Genomic DNA, 25,815 nt, shown 5'->3' on the forward strand with positions numbered 1-25,815 from the left:
AGAACGGGGCAAAGTGGCCAGGGGTAAAGTGTGCAGTCATCCAGCATAGGGTCCAACCTTGTTTTCCTGCTCCAACCGTACTTTTCGGGGCATGCAGCATACGCACAATAATAATGACTCACAACACCACAGATTTCCAGGACGAGAGGGTGGAAGGTGTGGATGCTCTTTAAAAAGCCCCCCGTTAAATCTATTTCCCTTCGAGAGGCGCCCTTACCTGTAGGTCCACAGCAACCCCTCCACCACGTATGAAATGAGGATCCTGCGCCAGTTGAAAACCACTAACCCACAGGCTGGGTAAATAAACTCAATTTGCAAAACAAACTTCAGTTTAAACATGAATACGTTGCATGATAGTGAAACGCGGGTCACTGAACAACACGCCTTTCATAAACGAAGCCAAAGCCATCTTATCCATTAGCCTCCGTGTAGGCCACCACCACCAGATCAAAGGCATTAAACTTATCCACGCATCCCAGGACTTGAAGAGGCTGTGCATGAAAATGAGTAGCTTTGAAGAGCACCGAAAAGAAGCACAAAGAGAGCCCCAGAAGCAGCGCTGTGGTCCACTCCTCCAGCACACGAAAGAAGAAAAATGAGCCAGGTTATCATGTGGTCCAGAGCAGAGAGAAACAGTCAAACACATTTTAAGACAGAAAGTATTGTCGCTGAGCGTGGCGTCATTTCACCCTCCAACTTTCTTCCTTTCCCAGTTACTGTCTATCCTTTAAAGAAAACACCATTTCAAAAAACATACAACTTTGAGATAATATCAAAAATGTCTATTGATCTTAATCTAGAAATACAGCTCCCCTAATAGTAGAACCACTGCTGATTGTATGCCCTCATATTGATGTAATATAATTACATAGCATCCCATAGGAGATATTCTTGTCCAAAGGGTTTAACCTGAAGCCAAAATCCAATTTTTTGATCTAAATTCTGTTTGCAAGAAATGTAGGTGGTTGTAAATCAACTATACTTCAATTTAAAAAATTGCTTTAATAAAAAATAAATAAAAAAGAAACGTAGATGGGAAAGGAATGAGTTAAATCACAGAATGCAGAAGCCATCAGGTAAATACAGAACGTGGGTATTCAACAAGAGAACAGCTTGGGTCTGGTTGGTGCCTCGCTTGAACAAACCAACTTTAAGAGACGTTTGGGGGCAATTTTAGGAAACTGAATTTGGACACGGAATTCGATGATGCTATGCAATTACTGCTAACTTTATAAAGTGTACTAGCGGTCATGAAGGAGAATATGCCCTTAATTTTCATAGATGCCAGCTGAAGGCTTTAGCAGTCCAGTGTCATATAGTTTAAGAGGGGAGTTGAGGGGAGATGGGGAGAGGAAGCCAACATGGCAGGATGTTAGCAGGTGGGTGAACAGGATAGGATGTGAGTTCATTGGACTAGGATTTCTGCATTTTGAGATTTTAAACATTATTAATAAGTTTTTTTAAAGGTTACGTTGGGTGATCCCTGTAAGTGTACCCTTTATCAACACAGCCACTAAAATATTAGAAGTGAATTGCTTTAGGAGCTAAGGATGGCGTGAACTCTGCTAGCTCCCATCCAAATGTTATTGGCAACCTAAATGGGAAAAGGATTTGAAAAAGAATAAATATATGTCTACGTATAACTGAATCACTTTGCTGTACACTTGAAACTGACACAACATTGTAAATCAACTATACTTCAGTATAAAATTTAAAAAAAATTTTTTTTAAATAAAAAAATTTTTTTAATAGAAAAAAGAAATGTTATTGGCTCTTTTTCAACAGAACACAGCCTCTTTGTGGCCAAGGTGGCCCCAGATAGACCTCATGGGAACATACAGCAAACCTCTTTGTGCTGATGTGCACGTCCTTATACTAGAAACTAAAGAGAGCACAGAGATGCTGACAGTCAGTGATCTGGATCCTGAAACCACTCTTATGTGTGTAAAAGTATAGTCTTCAAAACAGATTCCCCCCAAAGTTCTCTACTGTTGCTCATAATTTTTTCCCCCAGCCCCACCAATTAACAGAATCTTATGAAAACGTCCCCAGTCGAGTGCTATGATTCAACCATTAAAATCTATTTCATTTTGCCTGGCTTTTTTAAATTTCTTTTTTTCCTACTACTGAAGTTTGCCCAGGGTAAGTCTGAATCACTCCACAGATTCAAGTGGATTACTTATTTGGAGAATGGCTAGCTCTATTCAATAAAATGTTACTTACTTTGTTTTTCAGGAACTGACATATGAGCCCATTAGTTAATTTTACCTTTTGACATAAATATTATCCTATTCTGCAACATTTGCAAAATATTATGTTTACAACCCCAAATCAACTAGCCCATAGAATGCGTGAACATCAAAAAGCAATAAAAATGGCATACTATGAAATGATGGATTTTCATTCACTAAATATGGTAAAATATATATTGTGAACCATACCAATAAGCTCTCTTTTTTCATTCTCCATTTTTTAAGAAAATTCTTAGACAGAAGGGCCTGAGTTTGTTGACACACGTGCCTCTCTTTTTTAATCATTTTGTCCTGTTCATCAAGAGAAGAGACAGTAAATATCACACAGCAACAACCGGGCAAGAAAAAGAGCAAAAACTAAAAATAAAAAATAAATCCAGTTACCCAAAATAGCTTCTGAACACTTTGAAAACATACTCCCGGATGCCCTCGATGAATGCCTTATTTGACATTACAGTAACACACATTCACTAGTTTTTAAAGAGTATAAAATATTAATGAATGTAAAATATCCTGCCTGTGGGCCTTTCTCTCCAGGCTTTGGTTATGAGCTAGATGAGGGCTAGGGTGTGTCTTGTCTCAAAAGTAAAGTTTTCTGCCACATCTTGACATTACAACAACCTAGAGTAAATAACTAACACAACATCGTAAAGCAGCTATACTCCAGTAAAAATTTCTAAATAAATAAATAAATAAAGTAAATCAGAGAATAAGATGTTAGTAATGTTTAGAATCCAAAACAGACTTTGCCCTTGACTTAGTTTTTTTTAAAAAAGTTATAACAGAAGTAAAGGAAAGCTGAATCACTTTACAGTCATCCTTAGAATCCCAAAGAACTCATTTCTCCTCTTTAAACTCATGGGTCTCCCTTTAAGAAGTAAGTATGTCAGATACATACAGATGAAAACCAGAAACATTGGTTAGCTAGTATGATTGGAGTATACGATACGCGTAGAATCATGATGGGTAACAGGGAATCCTTCTGTGTTTTCAATTTAAAATTCCGGAGATGATCATTTGGTATCACAGCTCTGGTGACTTAAACGCATTCGAATAAATGTTGATGTTATATGCAAATTACAATGTTTAGAGAACTTGCTGGATTTCCTTTTTTTTTTTTTTGATAAAAAGCTAAAGCTACCAAATACCAAAATCACCTCTAAATTCTAACGTGAGAAAGTGTCTAAGGAAAAACACCCATCTTCATGAAAAAGAACCCACAGGGAGAAGCAACTCGTCCTAACGCAAACCCATTCCCAAGAAGTTAAACTCTGCAAATTCTCAGACGGCCAACCTGAGAAGTGTAAATCTGGCACTCAACAATGTTAAGTATATTTACACACACTTCTGAGTCTATCTTCCATTTTACTCTCATGCTAAAATACGATTTTACTGAGTTTAAAAAATTAAATCACTCATTAGGTCTACAATATAAAATACAGAATAATTGAGAAGTATCAGAACAATCTGATAATTTAACAACATCAGTCAAGATGCTTGGCACTGGCTATGTCCTTTGCGCCTTAATTACCTTATACAGAGTAAAAGGTAAAAACAAGTTTGACTTACTGTCAGGAAAATCGGAGTGAGGACCTGAGAAGCACCTTTGATTCACTGGTTTCTTTTTGTGCAGAAGAACAGTTAAGAATCCTTCAAGGACTTTTTCACAAATGCTTGCCTCTTTTAAAGCTGTTTGCATTCAGTTTGGCTTCTGAAAACAGGCCATGGTCTGTGTGTAACAAGCCTGCCAAACGCATTCTTTACTTGGTAAGTTGTTTTCTTCCCAGGTCTTTCTTCTAGTCCAATTGTGCCACAGGAAGGGTGCAGCTGTGGCTTGGTCCCTAAGTGTGTGTCACGTGGCATTTGTTTATTACTCTACCTTTCTGGCATATGCAAAAAAGTGATCAGATTCAAAAAGGGAGAAACAAAACCCCCAGTTCTGAGTAAGTCTGTATTAACTTTGAATGATTAAAAATTCAACAGCCACGACAAGAAAGAGCAGGTTCAAAGGAAAGGACGTTGAACAGAGAAAGAAAGTGAGGATCTCAGAAATCACAGTAATTTACATGAGAAAACTTTACCGAAGACTTCACTGCACTTCAGTGAAGTGGTTCTTTGTATTGGCTGATTCCTATGTGCTAGAAGGTATGCTAAGGGTTTAAAATGAATTATTTTATTTACCCTCAAAGCAAAGCTGTGAAGTTGGTACTATATTTGTACACAGTTCACAGATTCGAAATGCAAGACTGAAAGTCGAAGTAATTTGCAGATGCTCAAATAGAGGCAGAGCCAATACGTGAGTCCAGAGCAGTGTCTGGACTCCAAACCCACTCACGCTTAACTACCACTGTGAAAATTATGCTAATAAAAACGATATCTAACATTCATTTAAATAGCTTAAGAGTTTAGACTAGATGGGCAGAATATTTTTTTTTTAGCTACAAATGCTGGACGTTCTCAGAATTTAAATAACCCCTGTTTATCAACCCTGAAAATCTGCTTACACGATTTTAACTGTAATCTATACATTTCTTGGGATGTGTACACAAGTTAATAACCACTCATGAACGTGAAGGAGAGAGGGTGAAGCACTCAGAGACTATTCAGGTGATCGTCATTTTCATTAAGAATATGGAGATAGGGCTTCCCTGGTGGCTCAGTGGTTGAGAGTCCGCCTGCCGATGCAGGGGACACGGGTTCGTGCCCCGGTCTGGGAAGATCCCACATGCCGCGGAGCGGCTGGGCCCGTGAGCCATGGCCGCTGAGCCTGCTTATCCGGAGCCTGTGCTGCGCAACGGGAGAGACCACAACAGTGAGAGGCCCGCGTACCGCAAAAAAAAAAAAAAAAAAAAAGAATATGGAAATAAATGTTTTCTTTGACTTTAATTGCACTGCCTCCCTGTTGCGAGTCACATTTCTCTTCTTGTTTTCCCACTCGTTGCTTGAAGTAAAAGTCCATGAACAGGAAAACACCAAATATTTAACCTAGCTCCAATCCCAGACATTATTGACAACATTTATTTTAATGGGTGGAAAAAACAACTAAAATGATATCGTAATACACACACACTTTCTTAGTAACTAAACTGAAAGGCTAATTTTTCTACTTCTGTAACTTTAAGGATTGTAATCTCCAATATGGTGCAGTGAAGCGGTTACAGGGTTAGGAGTCTGAGGCCTACATTCCTAGCTGTCGCTCACCAGCTATGTACCTTGGACAGGTGACAAAAAGTCCACAGGCCTCTCTGTTCCACGTTTATAACAGGAGCCAACCTTTCCTGTTCCAGGCCTCTGTGCATTGATGACGGTGCAGCACTGCTACAGCTCGCAATGCTTACATCCTCCAAACTTGGATTTACGCATGACCATGCTACGTGACGTTAACCCAGCCCCCCTCAGTACATGTCTCAGATATCTAATTTTTTTATATTTCTTTTTTTAGTTGAAGTATAGTTGATTTACAATATTGTGTCAGTTTCAGATGTACAGCAAAGTGATTCCATTTTATATATATATTTTTTTCTGATTCTTTTCCATTATAGGTTATTACAAGATATTGAATATAGTTCCCTGTGCTCTACAGTAAATTCTTGTTGCTTATCTAGTTTACAAATAGTAATGTGTAACTGTTAATCCCGTACTGCTGGGAGTTCCCTCGCGGCCCAGTGGCTGGGACTTGGTACTTTCACTGCCGAGGGCCTGGGTTCCATCCTGGTTGGGGAACTAAGAGCCCACAAACCACTCATCCAAACAAACAAACCAACAGCTCATACTCCTAATTTATCCCTCTCCCCCCGCCTTCTCCCTTCGGTAATCATAAGTTTGTTTTCTACGCCTGTGAGTCTGTTTCTGTTTTGTATATAGATTCATTTGTGTTAATTTTTAGATTCCACATGTAGGTGACATCATATAACATTTGTCTTTCTCTGACTTACTGCTCTAAGTATATATTCTCTAGGTCCACCCATGTTGCTGCAAATGGCAATATTTCATTTTTCTTTACGGCTGAGCAGTATTCCGCCACATGTATGCACACCTTCTTGATCCAGTCCTCTGTCGATGGACACTTAGGCGGCTTCCACGTCTTGGCTACTGCGAACAGGACTGCTCGCCATGAACACTGGGGTGCGCGCATCTTTTCGAATTAGAGTCTTCTCCAGAGGTACGCCCGGGAGTGGCACTGCACGATCACATGGCGGCTCTGTCTTTAGTTTCCAAGGGCCTCCATGCTGGTGTCCACAGCGGCTGCACCCGTCTGCATCCCCACCAACCGTGCAGGAGGCCCCCTTTCCCAGCTCTCTTTTCTCAATCGTCTCCTTAGCCTTCTTCCTCCCTCTGGATCCTGGGCCCGAGGTCTGACCCTTTGCTCCCGGCAGGTGCACCTACCGTCTCCCCTGCAAACCCAAGCCCCCGGGGGAGGGGCAGCTCAGCACCCTCCGTCTTGGCTTCACGGAAACGTCCAGAGACGATCGGCCCATCCGTCCTCCCCCGAGTCAGAGGCCCAATCTCAGCAGAAAGCACTTGATTGCTGAAACGTGCCAGCCAGCCGCTGAGCCTCTGGGGGGGAGTCGTAACCTTTTGCTGGTCGAGGGTCTAGAATATTCGAGAATCACCAGAGCGCAGGGCAGGCACGCACGGGGCGGGGAAGGGGCAAGGGGCGGGGCCTCCGCTGCCAGAGTCTTCCAGGCCTGGGCAGGGGCCTCAGTCGCGTCCTCACGGCCTCAACGACACACCACCCGTTCTGTTCGCTCGCAGGGCCGCACCCTTGGGAGTCCCGCCGGGTGGGGCCCGCGGGCAGAAGGCACCCTCTAGGGTGGGGGAGGGGCGGGGCGGCTCGCGGGTCAACCAGAGGTCACGTCCTCCCCGTGACCTTCCCCGCCCACACCCTAGCGGCTGTTGGCCCTCACAGCTGACTTTTAAGAGAATTCACTTCTGTATCACCGTGAATCCCACCCTCCCCGCAACGTGATGAAACTCGTGTATTTGGGTCACTTTTACATCTTTCAAGAAAAGTCACATGTTTTGCCCTCAAAGTCTTCCGTGTCTTTTGCAAGATGCGTTTCTACGTAGCACAGAGTTTCTGTTACAAACGTGATAGGATCTATTTTTTAACATTTTCTAATTAATTGTTGCTGGCCTGGAGGAGCAGGGTTCATTTTGCACGTTAGTTTTGAGCTCTGCGGAGCTCTGTTTATTCTGATTGGCAAACTTCGGAATTTTCTAAACCAAACGTTAATCTGCGTAGATTGTTTTACGATTTCTGTTTTCTAGCAACTCTCACGATTCTCTGAAGTTGAATTCCTGGGATAAAGCCGATTGTTCCTGATGTAGTCTCACCCTCTGACTCTTTTATAATATCCTGTTTCTCTTCACGGTGCTGTATTAATTGTATCTTTCGTAGTTGGTATTTCCTTCTATAGTCTCCGCTTCCTCCAAATTGCCTTTTTTCCCTCCGTTTGCTCATTAATTTTAAAAGCACACAGCTAAGCTATACTCAGATTTCTGACCTAGAGAAACTGTGAGTTGATTCATGTACATTGTTTTAAGATGCTACATTTGGGGATGATTTGTTATGCAAAAATGGATAAGGAATACACCAGTTACTTCTGTGTAACTCCCCAAAACACTCTAAGCCCTGTAAAGTCAAGACTCTGTATCGTTAGCCTCCGTTTCCCCAGCTCCTAAGCTAGTGTCTGGCCCAATGTAGGAATTGAAGAACAAAAGAAAATGAATTTAATCATTAACAGACTGACCCACTACAAAGAGATAACAGGATTCCTTGCCTGTCTTTTCGAGAGTCCCCGAAAGGTTTACTTTTTGTGGCTCCTTAAAGGGACCAAAGGAGACATTTAACACCGATGGTTTAAAGCCCAGTCTCAAGCGCTTGCTGCACACAGCTCCGGTCCTTGCTAACCTCTGGCTGTCCTGCGGGGACTTCTCTGGCTCGCTCATCACGTGTTCTTTGTTCTGACATTCTGAACCTTGCTGTCTCCTATTTCCCAAATGAACTAGCACAAGGATGACCCTTCTGCTCCGTGGAGTTGAGGCTCCGGCTTCCCAGGCTGACTTGCTGGCTCCAGCTTGGGCTCTTCTTGGGCCACGGCTTGCGCTGCCTCCATCCACCCCTTTCTGGATGGGGACGGGGCCCCTGCAGCACAGCCCTCTGCTGCCATCTGGTGGCCAGAGGCTTCCCATTTTGCCGTGTCTTCACGAGGCACTTGCAGCCTGTACTGTGTTGCGTTCACATCTGGCAGGATTGCAAACTGTGCGTCTAACCATCTCTGCGGTGGTTGTCGGGGGTGGGGGGTGGGGGGGAGACTGGACCTTAATTATGAAGTCTGAGATAAAACGTTTTTGAATAAAAAGCTCCCTGGCATTGCCACATTTCCAGTGTGAGATTCATTCTCCTCCAGCTTTGAATTTAAACTGTAAGCTGTTATTCTAATTTCTTTTGACTTTCAATTACACTAAAATGACCGAGAAACTTGCAGTGGCTTTTTAATACAATTCAGTCCTCAATTTTATTTGCTCAGTAGTCTGCTGGATAGGCCTTGTATCTCCTACTGCACGAGAATATCCAGGAAGCCCAAGACAAGATCCTGGGGTTTGCATCTTGCAGTAACAATATATGTGTTGATTTAAATGACTGTAAGTCAAATAGAGCCAGTAGGACTTTTTTAAGGTTCTTACCTTGAACTTCAAGATGTAAGCAAAGATATACAGACGTGTGGCTCTGTATAGACAGTTATGTTTTCTCGGGCACACATTTCTAATATTCATAATGAAGCCTTCTAAATAGTGATCCCCGCCCCCAAACGAACAGTCCCCAATTGGGAACCTCATTAAGAAATGGCTTAAGAGGAGCAGAAAAATAACTTGACATGTAAGAAGAAGATAGGTCACAAAATAACCAAAAGATAATCCAAGATGAACTCAAAACAGCACTAAGAGAAGCCTTCCAATATGTACACAAAGACCTTCAGAATAAGTTTGCAGACGGATTCTATCGAACTCTGATACAACATCTATACTTTAAAAATCAGAATTTAAAAGATGTGTCTTCTACCTCAATCCGAGTGGACCAGAACCAGGAACCCACCGCCCTTGAGCAGAATATGGAACACTACCTGTGTGTGCAAAAACCACAGAAATGTGTTAAAGATAACTTCTCCGCGGAAACCTTTGGGTAAATGAATCTATTTTCAACTCAAATCTATGCATTAAATCGGTGTTCTCAAAGAGGGATATTTTCGCCCGAGGGGACATCTGACAAAGCAGGTTATGCCAACTCCCAAGTGTGTCTATTCTGATCATAAATTCAGGGACTGCAGACAGAAAGCCCAGAATATTGCAGACATGAGAACACTGGGTCTCAAATGTGTTCTCAGAATTGCCTTTCTCTGGATGGGATCCTTGACTTCCGGCATTGTACCTGAACGTTATCCATTTTACTACTGCTAAGACATTCTGCACTTTTTACGCCACTGTGATTCTCAGCTTAGGAGCCGGTGCCGAAGCCAACACTGCTTCAGATGTTCATTTCCTTTACCTACTGGACCTCTCCACTCAGACGTCTAACGAGCATCTCAAACTTTAAAACTTATTCCCAATCTTTCCCCCACATCCTTAAACCTGAACTTTCATGCTCTTCATCCCATCTGACGTTAATAGAAGATGAAGTCAAAGAGATAATAACTGAGGACAATTCCACCCTTCCAGTAGCTCAGACAAAAGAAAACTTGGGGCCGGTGACTCTCTTTCCCACTGCGCCATCCTAGCTCTACCTTCAAAACGTTGAGAATCCAACCATTTCTCACCACTTCCTGATTCAACTCAACCTCTTGCCTAATCAGATGCAGCTGCCTCCTACCAGGTCTTTCTTTCTCCCCCTTCCCCTCCCCACCACTGCGTCCCTTTTACGTTCAACACAGCAGCTAAGTTGCTCCTGTTCAAATATATCAGATGATGTCCCTCCTTTACTCAAAGCCCTCCCATGGCTTCTGGTCGCACACGAAGTCCACACAATGTCCATCACAGCCCCTGGGGTCTCCCTCTGAGCCCATCTTTTACTAGTGCCCCCAGCTTGATCGGTCCACTCAAGCCTCACAAGGCCTGTTGCTCTCAAACAAGCCACACACTCTGCCTCGGGGCCTTGGCACTTGCCGTCCCTCTGTCTACACTGCTCACTCCCCAGCTCGCTGTCTCAGTGTGGTGTTACCACCGCTCACCTGCAACATCCACTCCGCTCCAACATTCCTTATCTTCTTTTCTCAGCATCTAATGCATTATATACATACATATTTTTTAGTAGTTTGTCTCATTCTGCTATATTGAAAGTTCAGTGAGGGCAGAGATTTTTTATTTCAGCTACGTATCCCCAGTGTTTAAGTGCTGATTCAAAAGAGGCATGCAATAAAATATTTGTGAATACACGAATGATACAGGAAAAGCAATCTTCGTTTAAACCTTAAAGATTTTGGACACCGTCACAGTTCTCAAGGACTACCTAATGCCTTGGTTTGGGGAAGGTAAATTCTGAAGCATGCATACTTAGTGGTTACAACCACCCTTTTAAAGTTGTATTTCTTTAACCAGCCAAATAAAAGCTAGACTTGCATATATTTGAAGACCAGAACTTCCACTTTTTAGTTTGTAGGAAGATTTATTCTTTCCTTAAAGAGCAGAAGAGCAAGGATGACTTACTTTTTTAGTCTTTACTTTTTACTTTTAAATTTTGAATCATGTTGTGTATATTGTCTATTCATTAAAAATTAAAGCAGGGACTTCCCTGGTGGCGTAGTGGTTAAGAATCTGTCTGCCAATGCAGGGGACGCAGGTTTGAACCCTGGTCCGGGAAGATCCCACATGCCGCGGAGCAACTAAGCCCGTGCACCACAACTACTGAGCCTGCGCTCTAGAGCCCAGGAGCCACAACTACTGAGCCCACGTGCCACGACTACTGAAGCCCGCGCACCTAGAGCCCGTGCTCTGCAACAAGAGAAGCCACTGCAATGAGAAGCCCGCGCACTGCAACAAAGAGTAGCCCCCGCTCGCCGCAACTACAGAAAGCCTGTGCACAGCAACGGAGACCCAACACAGCCAAAAATAAATAAATTTATAAACAAAAAAAATTAAAGCAAAAATGCCTTTAAAAATTAAGGAATATAGTTGACATTAGAATTAAGGGTTTATCAATTTATAAAGCTGGACCGAGAACACTTTTGATCTCATTCAGTCACAGACTTGATTTCACATACTTTTGACGTGTTTGGATGTAGTCAACGGAAAACAAGTATCAATTACATAATAATTACTTAATAATGTCTACAGTATAATGTGGCCAAAGAAATTATGAGCCAATACATAAACAAGAGAATTAGCATTCAATATCTTTTCCTACAATAAGAATTAGATAATGTGATGCAGAACAATAATGATATCACACTGTTAATAAAATGACTACAGTATTGTGGTTAATGAGACATAGAAGAATTACAGATAAAAGGGAAATAAAATTGCAACCCAAGTGAGGGATTCATTTTGCCAGTCTTCAACTAAGGAGGTTACACTATAGTTACAACACAGAACTTGGAAAATCCTATTACCACGAATTTAGATGCAACCTGACAATAAAACTTAAGTGATATCCTGTCTTAGGAAAAAGCACTGGGTTGCAAAAACCTGAAACTGTTAAGTCACAGCTAGAAGCTCATAAAAAAGCAGTCACCTGAACAGTTGCCAGCTGACTCTTTGAGGGTAGATGCGGGTTTTATGCTTATGTTAGCATTTACTGTAATTACGCCCTTGAGCAGTTCCAGTCTTTACCTGGGCAACCTCACCAGCATCACCCACCTCTTAGTCTCAAGTTATCAAGAGGTGAACTTCGGTGACCTGAGATGGCCCTTTTATTGGCAACTGTTGTGACCCTGGGAAGGTCTGTGTGTAGACATGGGATGAATTGGGAGATTGGGATTGACATATATACACTACCATGTGTAAAACAGATAGCTAGTGGGAACCTGCTGTAGAGCACAGGGGGCTCAGCTTGGTGCTCTGTGATGACCTAGATGGGTGGGAAGGGGGGAGGGGGGAGGGAGGTCCCAGAGGGAGGGGATATATGTATACATATAGCTGATTCATATGGTTGTACAGCAGAAACTAACACAACATTGTAAAGCAATTATATTCCAATAAAAAAAAATTACTTTAAATTACTGATTTTTTTTGGAATTCTGTATTTATGCAAGTGTGGTAGCAAGCTTTCTAATCATGTAGTTTTGAGTATTCTATTTTTAAGGTGCTTAAAATTATTAATTTGCTTAATCTGCTGAATTAGATTTACAAGAGCTGCTTTAGGTACTTGAGAAAAATTGGTTCATTAAATTTAAAATCTTACCTAAGTGTTAAGAGAATCAATTTATTCAAACATTCTAAGGAAAATGATAAATATGTATTAAATATTTGGGAATAATTTAATTTGTTAAATGTAATAAAATGTAAGTAAAAATGATTGCTTTATATTTTCACAAAATAGATTTGAGATAAAAAGATCTAAAGAATATCTAGTTTAAGATTAAAATATGAATATGAATTTAAACACAAGTAACTGTCAATGTTCCCCCTTGAACATTCTTGTAAAAACCCCACAGATACTAAAAATAAATTACTAACAATTCTAGTGCCAGGTTTTTTCTTCATTTTTAATATGAGACACTCATTATTCGTTCATCGACACTAAATAACAAAGAATCCATTTCATACAAAATGAAGGGTTGTCTTAAGTTTTCAGTTCTTAAAGCTTATTACTAATAACATAATCATATTTATTTTTCTTAAATGGCAGCATAATTACTTACATATAACACATTATGAATGAAAAATAAGTAAACTTTTACCTTATAAGAATAGCTGATATAAAAATTATTCACCTGAGAATAGATTCTTTCATTTTATGTAACATGTTCTTTCAGGAAAGAAAATGAAAAATCAATGTTAGGAATATTAAAAATACATGAGGGGTAAGCATTTCTACTGAAAAAAATTAATGTGTATTTATGTTACATAAAAATACAGCATGATTTTTCCTCAAATTCAGAGCACATTTAGAAGAAAATGTTGTGTGACCAACAGAACAATAAAAGCATGACAACACTTACCCTAAATAGAATTGTGCCCCAATAAAATAGTGTTACTACCACTAGCAAAGCATCTGTCATATTATATTAAAGTACATAAGTATCTAACCTCTTTCTACTAGACTGTAAGATCTTACATGGCCAAAGTGGATAGTTATTGTTCTATCCAAAGAACCCATTGCTTGAAACTTGATCACTAAGATGCCTGTTGAATAAAATTACTCTAAAAACATTTTAATGATAAAAATATTGGTTTTAGATAGTTTGGGCCAATTTAAAGGAAAAAAAGGCTTTAAAGAAAACCCACGGCCTTTTACTGAGAACAAACTGGAAGAAAGATTAAGAGCTCACAAAGAGAAACGTAAAGGACGCTCATCATTGTGTTTTTCAGGGCTCATTCCTGACGCTGCAGACAGATGTTTGCATTATTAGTCACGAACCACAGTCGCTCTGTGAAGTCCGGGTGTTCACTTTTAAGATTTGATGGTGGGTGGAAAATATAAGGCAGGTGATGTGGCTTTTTCTAATTTTTCCTAATATATGTATTTATATTCATTTGTACTGGTACAGAAAAAACGTTTTGAGATTATAATTTAAGACATTTTGAACTGTATACTGTCAATAAAGATAAATTTCATATTTGACCTGCTGTGTCCTTTTCTTCCCACCCCACTTACCCTTGTTTTCCTAAGTAGTAGTTAAATTATACTTCTGAATAGAAAAAATTCTCTTACTGTGAAAAAATGGGAACAGAACACTCCTACATTTTAATTTTAATTAAATTAAAATAATTTAATTCATGACCAAAATATATTCACTCTAAGTATGTAAAAACTTTAAAAAAAAGTCCTTTTTAAAAAAAATGCTTACAAGGGCACAATAATAGTGAAGTAACTGAATGAACTTAATAGATAGGAAACGTGATTATGATTGGTCAGCAGAGCTACAAAAACACCCCCCCCCCAAAAAAAAGAAACCCTGGGTATTTACATGAATATCAGACACTAAAAGATATCTCTTTACGGCACTGGTTAGCAATGACTTGCTTAGAAAATACAATGTGCTATTTACTAATTTATCTACAAAGGTAAAGATTTTCTTTCCAAGGTTTCCTACTTGTTTTCATCGTGTAGTACTGTAGTGTAAAAGTTACAACTTTTACTAAAGATGGAAAAGCGAGATTCTCAGGTGAAGAACCAAAAGGTAGGTATCCTGAGGCAAGTGCCCTGATAATAAAAGATTAAACGCACTAGGCCACTGAATCCTACGAGGAGAGGTAACTTCGCTGCAGGCTGTGGAATCCGACCAGAGGCTGTGTAAAACAGCTCATTTAGATTAGTTAGAAGACAGACCTCTGAGACGGCACGTAACGTACCTGCACTGTTAGCAATGTGGCCAAAGCAACAGAGGAAGGTATCAGTCATGTACCTTGTACCGAGGCTGAGAAAGGTACACTATTGTACATCAGCTGCTAGAGCCTAAAAGCACAGCTGTCTTATTACACGGGACGGCGAAAACTTGAGTTTCACCTACGTTAGTTAATAGCTTCATCAAAGGGTTTGGATCTTTGGAGGAGCTCAGTACCAAATCCTTCTGCTGTGGCTGCTGTGTTTTCAGACTCGTCACCCCTAATACATTTGTTTTCACAAAGTTAATAACTTTCACTCATCTGGTTGAAATATCATGTCCACTAGTAGGATTTATATTATATTATATCTATAGTCCACACGTGGGCTCTACAAGGAAATATTTCTAAGACTGTCTTAACCATAATCTTACTTCAACTCTGTCAGAGAGTGAAATTCTGGCTTCTTATTAAAGAGAATTATGTATAGTTTACTTATCCTTAATTTAAGGCCCAAAAGCTTATTTACATTCCACCACATTCCAAAGTGAATCTGAGATGAGTAACTAAATAAATCTACACGGTGATACAGTTAAAACTCTATAAGGGAGAGAGATATTCAAATAATACAGTTTATTTCTAGAATAAAAGATAATGTGTCCTTTGGAAGGAAGATGACAAAAAAATTTCTATCTTCCACGAGGGGTGGAGGTATGGCTTAATTCTTGTAGCTTTATAGATGTCTGTCATTCTAGCCACAAGCAGTCAAAGAATCAGACTATCACATAATAAGATTCTACACATAGTCTTCCACAATAATGGAAACACCTCTGAATTTTACCGTAAGCAAAAGAACTGTGATGAGAGCACCGTACCTGAGTTACTTGCGTCTAAAATCACTAACAGAACGAGGTCTCCTTCCAGTTATTCTGGCTGATGATGCCACCCAGTGAATGTCACTTCCTGCAGACCTCTACGTGCACTGAGACTGTCCAGTGTTCAGGCTTTTAGGATGCCAACTTCCATTCAGTTTCTTTTAGAAATTAAAAAGGAGAAGCAAACTTTTGCTTTATGTCTCTGTTCTATGTGTTATTTATGTATTCGTTTTTTATTTAGATTGGGGTATTACATACTTATGTAACAAGATGGTATAAACTTAAAAGATAACTGTTCAAAATAAGATGATTCTATCACTATTTCTTCAAATCATAAAATCACAAGCACTGTTTCTGAAAAGTGAAAAAGTACATGTTCAACTTCACATACAGACTACAGTGCAGTATACTTCAGATACAAACGTGCAGTTTCAATGCATTATACACAAGTTTTATTTGAAGAAAAGCAAAACACACAACCAACAGCATTTCAATTAACGAAGTCAGGAAAATCCCACGTGCTTTCATGGTTCTCCAATTACCGTTCAAGCAATAAACGTTTAAACCGAAGTTAAAATAAAGTGAAAAAGAAAGAAATGCAGTAAGCAGACTGAGCAACACAAATTCAAAATACTACTCTGTCTTCCTGTGTTCTTTCCCACCAAAGTGTGCTGTTCGAAGTACCACAAGTCTTATCTTCTTCCTCTTGTTCTTTAGTGAGTTCTATAAAAACCTAAATGAAAATAAATTAATGAATACAATATGCTGCTGTGCAATTATCTTACAAAAATTTTAACTAAATCAGCAATAGCATAAGGCAATACCTAATTACATTAACAATTCAAGTATCAAGAGATATACTGCCATTAATATTATTTAAACAGAATAATCTCCACTAATCCCACAAAAAGATGAATGTTACTTTAGAGGATTAATAGATTATTTATTTTTTGATTAATATATTAAAGTAGCATCATAAAAATATTTATAAATATTTAAGCAATGTAATTTCAGATGTGCTAATATGAAATACCACCCATCATGACTCATTTTCTTCCAACTGAAGGAAAAATACTGAGCTATTCAAAATAAGCAGATGGAGAAGCTCAAGTTGTTATTTACAAAGTTTAGGAATATTCTATAGCGACTGGTCTCCGGCTCACAATCTCCTTCCCTGTCCAATATATACCTAAACAATTAGATACTGGACACTTTCTTCTACAGAAGAACTTTTAAAATTTAACTTTATAGTACCTGTTCCAATGTCGCTTGAGAAAAGCTGTATTCTTCAATGGCAAAAGTACGTTTAGCTGTTAAAATATAAAAATAATATTTCACTTATTAATATTTTCAAGTAATAAAATGGCAATAACTACTGAGTGGCTAACAATCTTGTTTTTGTTGTTGTTGTTTTTTTAATCTCTATAATCAACTCATTTCGATTTAAAGCTGCCAATACACGTCACTTTCCTCTATCTGCTTCCTTCCTCTCCCAGCCGCCCAGTTCTCTACGGCCCTAAGCGCAACGTATTTCACGGGACGGACTTGCCTTACTCTCCTTTTCCAAGCAGCCCCTCTTGCCCCTCCTTTCCTCTTCTCCCTCACTCCTCCTGTTTTCACGTGTCTTCCGCTCCTGCTCTGTCTCTCCCATCCCCCAGTCCCAGTCCAGTCCACTCTGGACTTCTTACACTAGGTTCTGGATCTCATGGGTCATGTGTCCACACGCGTTTCTGTACTTATTTTAGGTCCGTTTGCATTCTGGCCCAATATCAAATTTCTGGTTTTCTATTCATTCCTTTAATTCTCCCTAATTACTTCAAATGTTCTCTTTAATCATAAAGAAAACACTAGGAGGGACTTCCCTGGTGGTCCAGTGGTTAGGACTCTGTGCTCTCACTGTGGAGGGCACGGGTTCAATCCCTGGTCGGGGAACTAAGATCCCACAAGCCGCGAGGCGCAGCCAATAAACCTAAAAAAGTATATTTAATGAAGTAACACTTTTTTTTTTCTTTTAAAAAGAAAGCACCAGGAAGTTTCGTAGTTTACAAATGCCGTAAAATAACCTGTACATGAATACGTGCCCCACCCAGGAGACTGCCTCTCTCTGCTGGTGAGGTATCTTTATCCCACCTAACATTTATTTTTTAAATGCCAAGATCCAATAAACTTCTTTAAAGTTTAGATTGAGGAATGCCTACCCTCTTGCACTATGAATTTTCCTCTCCCTTCTCTGCCTGCCACTGGTGTCTTGCTACCATTGCTACCTCTCTGGTCTAATACGAAGTAAGGATTCACGAAATTCAGTGCTCCCACTTCTGGACTGAACTGGTGAGGGCTAATTAAGATGAACTTTCTCAGAGATGCAACGTGAAAAACCGTGGTGATGTCCAGAGTGGAAGGTTTACACTACAATACAGTTAATCTACAAAATCCCTGCTGTGTGAGTATTTACCTACAGCTTAGATTAAATGAGTAAAAGGTCATCTTCTTACTTACCATAGTTTCTACAGTAAACTTGAGTCCCAACTTCTAAACTTTTTAATAAAATTCTTTAATAATTCGAAAGCTACCTCACAATGTTTTTCAAATATTACTTACCTTCTTCCAGCTTAGAAAAAGATTGTGAAAGGGACTGAACATCTTCCTTAGGAATTTTATAAGCCAAAATAGAAGAAAAACTGAAAGCAAAGATAAAATACAGGTAAATTCAAAATAACTACTATGCATTCTGAAGCTTTGAAAGTTCAAAATAAAACTCCAATAACTTATTTTGATACTTATTTAGACAAAAATTATTTGAAATCTTAAAATATTTCCATGCACAATAAAATAACTCTCTCATTACTCCTGGATAAGAACTTTAAAAACTTTAAATACTATTACATGTTGAAAGATCTAACATTAAAAATGAGTCAGCTTCATAAAACTCCATTCATCAAACTACATTAGTCCAATATTGGTTATACTACATTTTTTCATTAATCCTTAATACAATAACCAATTTTTATGATTATTGCTGTACAAAGAAATGTAACTAAATTTTTTAAATCTTTACCTTTCCTGATGGCTTGCATTTGGGAAAATATGCTGAATTTCTCTTTGAAGACGGTCTACTTCTAGGTTTTCTATCCAGTCCTTTAATTTGATTTCCAAAAAGTATCCTTTTCCAAATTTACTCTTTAGATGTTGGACTGTCCCAATACATCTGTAGTAATTTTTAAAAGGAAGTACAGATATAAGATAACCTGACAGTTTTGAAGATAATTTCTCACTTAAGAATGATTTAAATAAAATTCCCACATTAGAATACTTGTCAATTTATATAAAAGGTGAAAATATAAGAGATAATACAGAGTTTTCATATACCCCTCCCCCAACTTCAGTTTCCCTAATACTGTCATCTTGTATTACCGTGACACATTTGTCAAAATTAAGAAACCAACGCTGGTATATTATTACTGAGTTTACTGCCTTTACTTGGACTTCACCGGTTTCTCCACTAATGTCCTCCCTTCTGCCCCAGAGTCCACCCAGGATCCCACTGTGCTGTGTGGCCACACCTCCTCAGTCTCCACTGCTCGGGGACACTTTCTTATTCTATCCTTCTTGGTCTTGGTCATGACTTGGACAGTTTTGAGAACTGTTTTTGTAGGATGTCCCTCAATTTGGGGTAGTCTGATGTTTTTCTCATGATTAGACTGGGGTGTGGGTTTTTGGAGCAAAGAACACAGAGCTGAAGTACTTTCTCATCACGTCCCAGGGGGCATGTGATGACCACGCAGCCCTGCCTGCTTACGGTGGTATTTGTCCCATTTCTCTGCTGTAAAGTTACTATCCACCCCTTCCCATACTTTAGAATACAGACTGGCTTTAAGTCCAGGCGATACTTGGGAGATACTACACCATCTGGCATCTTTCTGTAAAGAGATGTGTCTCTACTCCCACATTTATTTACTTACTCCATCGTTTACCTATATGAGTATGAACTCGTATATTTATTTTATACGCTGGGTTACAATCCCATACAATGCCTACCAATTTTTAAAAATAGCAAATATCATGCCTGAAAATAACACTCTCAGTTGTTGAATAATTAAGCCAATTCCAAACGCAGAGTGGCTGGCCAAGTTTTGGAAGAAAGTAACATACTTCCAAGTGATTCTACAGAAAGCTGATAAAACAAGGGAGCATTTTTTAACATTTAAGCTAATGTGTATTATTATAAGTTTCTGAAATGACGGCGTTCCAAATCCAGACGCGTGTTCCACCCTGCGCCCCTCCCCGCTCCGCGGCAAACAGCCACCTTAGCTGCCCAGACACCAGGATAGCCACTCGGTCACAGACAGCCTCCACCTCCTCCATGCAATGAGTGGCCAGGATAGCTGCCCGCGTTTTGTTCTTAAACGCAGCTCTAATTGCTCTCCTACAAAATATAAATAAAACGAAAAGAAGGGAAGGTGGCACCTGAAAAGTTCATGAAAATACCTGAGTTTTAAAAATCCAACTATTTGGTTAATTTAAATTTATCAAATATCATTGCTATAATTAGTATATTCTGCCCAACTGTGATTCTTCTATCCCAACTCATTTTACCTTATTTTTGAAAGCTTGTCAAATGGAAAGAAAGTTCACAATTTCAAGCGTTTCTATGGGTTAAAAGTATGCTAACCAACCGATTACAGAAACCGATGGCTTTTCACGTTATAACAAAAATAGCCACAGAGTCATAGGGAAAACTTAACATGCGTCTGAACCAAACCTCACATTTTATAGACATGGAAACCTAGGCTCAAAGAGTTGCTCAAACAATGATGAGTGCCTAGAAAGAGAGTTCCAATGGACATTTAGGACAATACTGTTATGAGATGTTTACTTACATATGTTACTTTATACAGGAAAAAAAGCCTTTAAAAAACTATTCAGACAACAGTACTCTCATTTTTGTCCTGGCACACATAATATACTGTTAACAGCTGATGAAAAATATGATCAGGTTTAAAAAGTTTAAGGGGATCTCGAGAAATTTTTAATTACGATTTCTCCTTTTGTGTAGGATTTTTAATCGATACATGTATGTAACTAACACAAAACCACCCGTGATGATGCTACAGCACAATGGGTCTCAAGCGTCCCTGACGTCATACTTACCACATGTGCTGTTTGGCTTTAGGGTCCATACCTGTGGATGGCTCGTCTAGCAGAGTAACGGGAGGGTTCCCCAGCATACTCAGAGCAAAACACAGCTGGACGGAAAGAAAACAGAGCGCGGGGAGGCTATAAGAAACTCTATCAGGTGGACCTAGAGTCTGTCATACAGAGTGAAGTAAGTCAGAAAGAGAAAAACAAATACCGTATGCTAACACATATATATGGAATCTAAAAAAAAAAAAAAAAAGTTCTGAAGAACGTAAGGGCAGGACAGGAATAAAGATGCAGACGTAGAGAATGGACTTGAGGACAAGGGGAGTGGGAAGGGTAAGCTGGGACAAAGTGAGAGAGTGGCATGGACATATATAGACTACCAAATGTAAAACAGATAGCTATTGGGAAGCAGCTGTATATAGCACAGGGAGATCAGCTCGGTGCTTTGTGACCACCTAGAGGGGTGGGATAAGGAAGGTGGGAGGGAGACGCAAGAGGGAGGGGATATGGGGATATATATACACGAATAGCTGATTCACTTTGTTATACAGCCGCAACTAACACAACAATGTAAAGCAATTATACTCCAATACAGATGTTAAAAAAAAATAGAATGTGAAAGAAGAAAAGAAAAAGAAAAAAGGAACTCTACCAGGCACCAGACTGTACGCACACTTGTCGTTTAATAAAAGTACCTTTCGCTTGATTCCTGCAGGGAGTTTCTTTACCGTTTCCTGGAGATGTTCTTTTAGATCAAGTGCATTTGTTATTCTGCAAAATACACAATACAAAATGAGTGTACCATGATGCACATAAATACAAATATAAAGTGATCACTGACACTGTTTTTTTCCTAGAACAATTATTCTGTTGAAGCTCACTTTAAATAAATTAATATCTTGATTAAAAGGTTCACTTTAAAATAGGTTTCATGACATTTATAGGTACATTCATTCTGTATTTATAAATAAAAATGTTTCCTTTTCATTTTCATGGCTGTCATAATTTGGTAAAGAATATATGAAAATATATATGAATATATGAAAAATTAATGAAATTTTCTATGAAAATTATGATCCACGGAAATGCCTGTTATGAAACTTTAAAGCCGTGGCATGTGAACCTTTCTCCAGGTAACAAAAGGGCTCTAAAGACAATTATTTTACCGAATTATGACCTCTTTCATGTCACTGGCACTCATTCCTTTCACAGCTCCATAAATTTCAAAATGTTCCTGTAATGTAATCTCCGGCCACAGTGGGTTTATCTGAGGACAGTAGCCCATACACTTTACGGAATCATCATCTCCAGCTGGGTCTGAAGAATAGTCTCTTAGAAATACCTGCAGAAATATAAACCAAGTGTAGTGACTATTTTTGCTTAACTTACATCGTAAAGGAAGTGGCAAGTGGGTTAATTCAAACTCCTTCCAAACTCCTGGCTTCCTAAAGTCAGGGTCACAGCAGGTCAGATTCTCACCCTTTTCTGATGAAGAAACGACACACATGGCTGTGTCAGAGATGAGTGACATGGCTAGAAAAGGTGGCCAGGGATGCAGGGTTGGGTGGGAAGGTAAGGCCCGTTTTAACCAGGAGGATCAGGGGGCCCCACGGAAAGGTGTTTTCTGACAAGGGAACATGTGAATTTGCTCATCTGGTTTTCTGTGGGGTAAGGAATAGCCAACATAAGGAAAACCTAAGGTAAAAGAAGAGTGAAGTGTGCCCGGCATCTTCCAGCAAAGAGTGAGCCAGCGTGGCTGGTGTGATCGAAGGCTAGCTGACGGCAAGGTCAAGGTTAGCTCCTCTACTTCCTGAAGTTAATACAACGGGCTTCTATGAAGTCAGTGGACAAATCACCCATGCTTGTAATCAGCATAAAAGCAGAAATACTGTACATGTGTGTGTTCTGCATGTGTGCATGCAAATTTGACTATGTACATTATTCTCACAGATAACCAAAAAGATCATAATTTGATCAAGCTATCCTAAAAAATTCATAATAAAAACATGAAATTTGAGCATAAAAATCCCATTTGTCACTAAAAAGTTTATTTTAATTAAAAATATAAATCATATTCAATATATCCCACACCATTATACCATACCTGGCCTGAAGTTGGTTCTATATCACCAACCACAATATTAATAATCGTACTTTTGCCTGCACCATTTGGACCCAATAGTCCCAAGATCTCTCCTAAAGGAATTAAAAGAAAAATTGACATATGTAAATCAAACTAAAGAATGAAAATTACTCTTCCAGGAAAGTTATTCAAGAAAAAATAATTAAATACCAGCCTTTTTTCACACAGAAGGAGACATATTTATTTGCCACTTTCTTTATTTTTCTTGTAGGAAGAAAATCTTTCTTGTCTTCATATTCTTTATGCAAATTGTTGACCATAATGGCTGGCTTCTAATAAGGGAAATAGGATTTAAAAAAGAGTTATAACTCAGATATCCATCGTTCAATGACAGGCCGTACACAGCTCATGGCTGTGTCGTAAGAACTGTATTTGCTAATAAGGGGTACTGCCTAGATAACTATCCATCTATGATGGGAATAATGGTTTGTTCAAAAGAAAGTGGACAAACATATTTTTTCAAAGACAAACTTCTTGGCAATCGATTCATATAAGGGGACAATTTTCGAGGCTAACCCTGTGCAGAGGGGCTGCTCACTGCTCACCGCACGCGGCTCAGTAAGAGAGACTGAGTTACCTCCTCGTGGCGCTGGCAGCTCAGCAATTCTTTGACCTTCACCCTTTCAGCTCTGACATCTTCATCTTCATCCTCATTGTTTGGTGGTTCTGGAAACTTCTTACTTTTGGACTTTGTTGTAAGGGTCCTGAAAGTATAAATAGATTTTCAAATAATTAAAATGGTAAGAAATTGAAGCACTACATAGAAAAAAGACTGAAAAAAATATAGCAACATGAGATCTGTTGTCGGAGATCAGTTATCTCTTAAAGGTAGAAATTACAGAGCTATTTTTCACTCACTGACATCATTTGGATGATATTATCTAAATTCATTCATTTATTCAACAATTATTTATAACCAGTATGTGTCAAGCACTAGTTCACAGAAAGATAAAAAAGATTTAAAAAAAACCAACACAGACCCTGCTCTCAAAGAATTTACGTCTTGGGTGTACATGAGATGACCCAGGCAGCGTGGACAGAGAGGCTGAAGTCAGCATCTGTAGCAACACCATGAAGGTGGGCAGAGGAAAGAGCGCTTCCGAAGGAAATTCTGAAGTACTATTAAGAGAGGTAAAGAGGCAAATAGAAGTTGACATTATGGGAAAAAAAAAAAAAGAAAGAAAGAGGAGAAAAGTTTAAGGGAAGAAGTCAGTCACATTTAAGGCTGTAGATCAGTTAAAGAGGGTGAGCCTACTTTACCAGACAGAGAGGAGCCATTAGTTTACCTTACCACAAACAGGAGCAGCCAAGAGGTGAGGGCAGGAGCCAGATGGCAGGAGTTAGGGAGTGAATGGGACATGAGAAAGGAGGTGACAAACTGGAGGTGGAAGCTTTCTGGCTATAAAAGGAAAGAGACTGTCTTTTCTCCATTGTATATTCTTGCCTCCTTTATCAAAGATAAGGTGACCATATGTACGTGGGTTTATCTCTGGGCTTTCTATCCTGTTCCATTGATCTATATTTCTGTTTTTGTGCCAGTACCATACTGTCTTGATTACTGTAGCTTTGTAGTATAGTCTGAAGTCTGGGAGACTGATTCCTCCAGCTCTGTTTTTCTTTCTCAAGATTGCTTTGGCTATTCGGGGTCTTTTGTGTGTCCATACAAATTGTGAAATTTTTTGTTCTAGCTCTGTGAAAAATGCCAGTGGTAGTTTGATAGGGATTGCATTGAATCTGTAGATTGCTTTGGGTAGTATAGTCATTTTCACAATGTTGATTCTTCCAATCCAAGAACATGGTATATCTCTCCATCTGTCTGTATCATCTTTAATTTCTTTCATCAGTGTCTTATAATTTTCTGCATACAGGTCTTTTGTCTCCTTAGGTAAGTTTATTCCTAGGTACTTTATTCTTTTTTTTTTTTTTTTTTGTGGTTCGCGGGCCTCTCACTGTTGTGGCCTCTCCCGTTGCGGAGCACAGGCTCCGGACGCGCAGGCTCAGCGGCCATGGCTCATGGGCCCAGCCGCTCTGCAGCACGTGGGATCCTCCCGGACCGGGGCACGAACCCGTGTCCCCTGCATCGGCAGGCGGACTCTCAACCACTGTGCCACCAGGGAAGCCCTAGGTACTTTATTCTTTTTGTTGCAGTGGTAAACGGGAGTGTTTTCTTAATTTCATTTTCAGATTTTTCATCATTAGTGTATAGGAATGCAAGAGATTTCTGTGCATTAATTTTGCATCCTGCTACTTTACCAAATTCATTGATTAGCTCTAGTAGTTTTCTGGTAGCGTCTTTAGGATTCTCTATGTATAGTATCATGTCATCTGCAAAGAGTGACAGCTTAACTTCTTCTTTTCTGATTTGGATTCCTTTTATTTCTTTTTCTTCTCTGATTGCTGTGGCTAAAACTTCCAAAACTACGTAGAATAAGAGTGGTGAAAGTGGGCAGCCTTGTCTGGTTCCTGATCTTAGTGGAAACAGTTTCAGTTTTTCACCATTGAGGACAATGTTAGCTGTGGGTTTGTCATATATGGCCTTTATCATGTTGAGGTAAGTTCCCTCTATGCCTACTTTCTGGAGGGTTTTTATCATAAATGGGTGTTGAATTTTGTCAAAAGCTTTCTCTGTATCTATTGAGATGATCATATGGTTTTTCTCCTTCAATTTGTTAATATGGTGTATCACATTGATTGATTTGCATATATTGAAGAATCCTTGCATTCCTGGGATAAACCCCACTTGATCATGGTGTATGATCCTTTTAATGTGCTGTCAGATTCTGTTTGCTAGTATTTTGTTGAGGATTTTGCATCTATGTTCATCAGTGATATTGGCCTGTAGTTTTCTTTTTTTTGTGACATCTTTGTCTGGTTTTGGTATCAGGGTGATGGTGGCCTTGTAGAAGGAGTTTGGGAGTGTTCT

General features: G+C 39.4%; 1 protein-coding gene across 3 annotated transcripts in view; it reads right to left on the minus strand.

The window, feature by feature from the left end:
• Positions 1–12,931: 12,931 nt before the first annotated feature.
• ABCA5 (ATP binding cassette subfamily A member 5) overlaps positions 12,932–25,815 on the minus strand; it is a 66,060-nt gene continuing 53,176 nt past the window's right edge. For all 3 annotated transcript variants that reach the window (XM_060290316.2, XM_030838052.2, XM_030838053.2), the window contains exons 29-39: positions 23,470–23,596; positions 23,047–23,164; positions 22,854–22,945; positions 21,916–22,091; positions 21,445–21,520; positions 20,756–20,850; positions 19,911–20,030; positions 18,663–18,812; positions 18,206–18,285; positions 16,862–16,917; positions 12,932–16,340 (exon numbers count right to left, since the gene is read on the minus strand). In XM_060290316.2, coding sequence (XP_060146299.1) covers positions 16,233–16,340; positions 16,862–16,917; positions 18,206–18,285; positions 18,663–18,812; positions 19,911–20,030; positions 20,756–20,850; positions 21,445–21,520; positions 21,916–22,091; positions 22,854–22,945; positions 23,047–23,164; positions 23,470–23,596 — 1,198 coding nt within the window. In that variant the 3' untranslated portion in view covers positions 12,932–16,232. The remainder of the gene's footprint in view (positions 16,341–16,861; positions 16,918–18,205; positions 18,286–18,662; positions 18,813–19,910; positions 20,031–20,755; positions 20,851–21,444; positions 21,521–21,915; positions 22,092–22,853; positions 22,946–23,046; positions 23,165–23,469; positions 23,597–25,815) is intronic.

This window comes from Globicephala melas, chromosome 20 (assembly GCF_963455315.2).
Source record: "Globicephala melas chromosome 20, mGloMel1.2, whole genome shotgun sequence".
Taxonomy (NCBI): Eukaryota; Metazoa; Chordata; class Mammalia; order Artiodactyla; family Delphinidae; genus Globicephala; species Globicephala melas.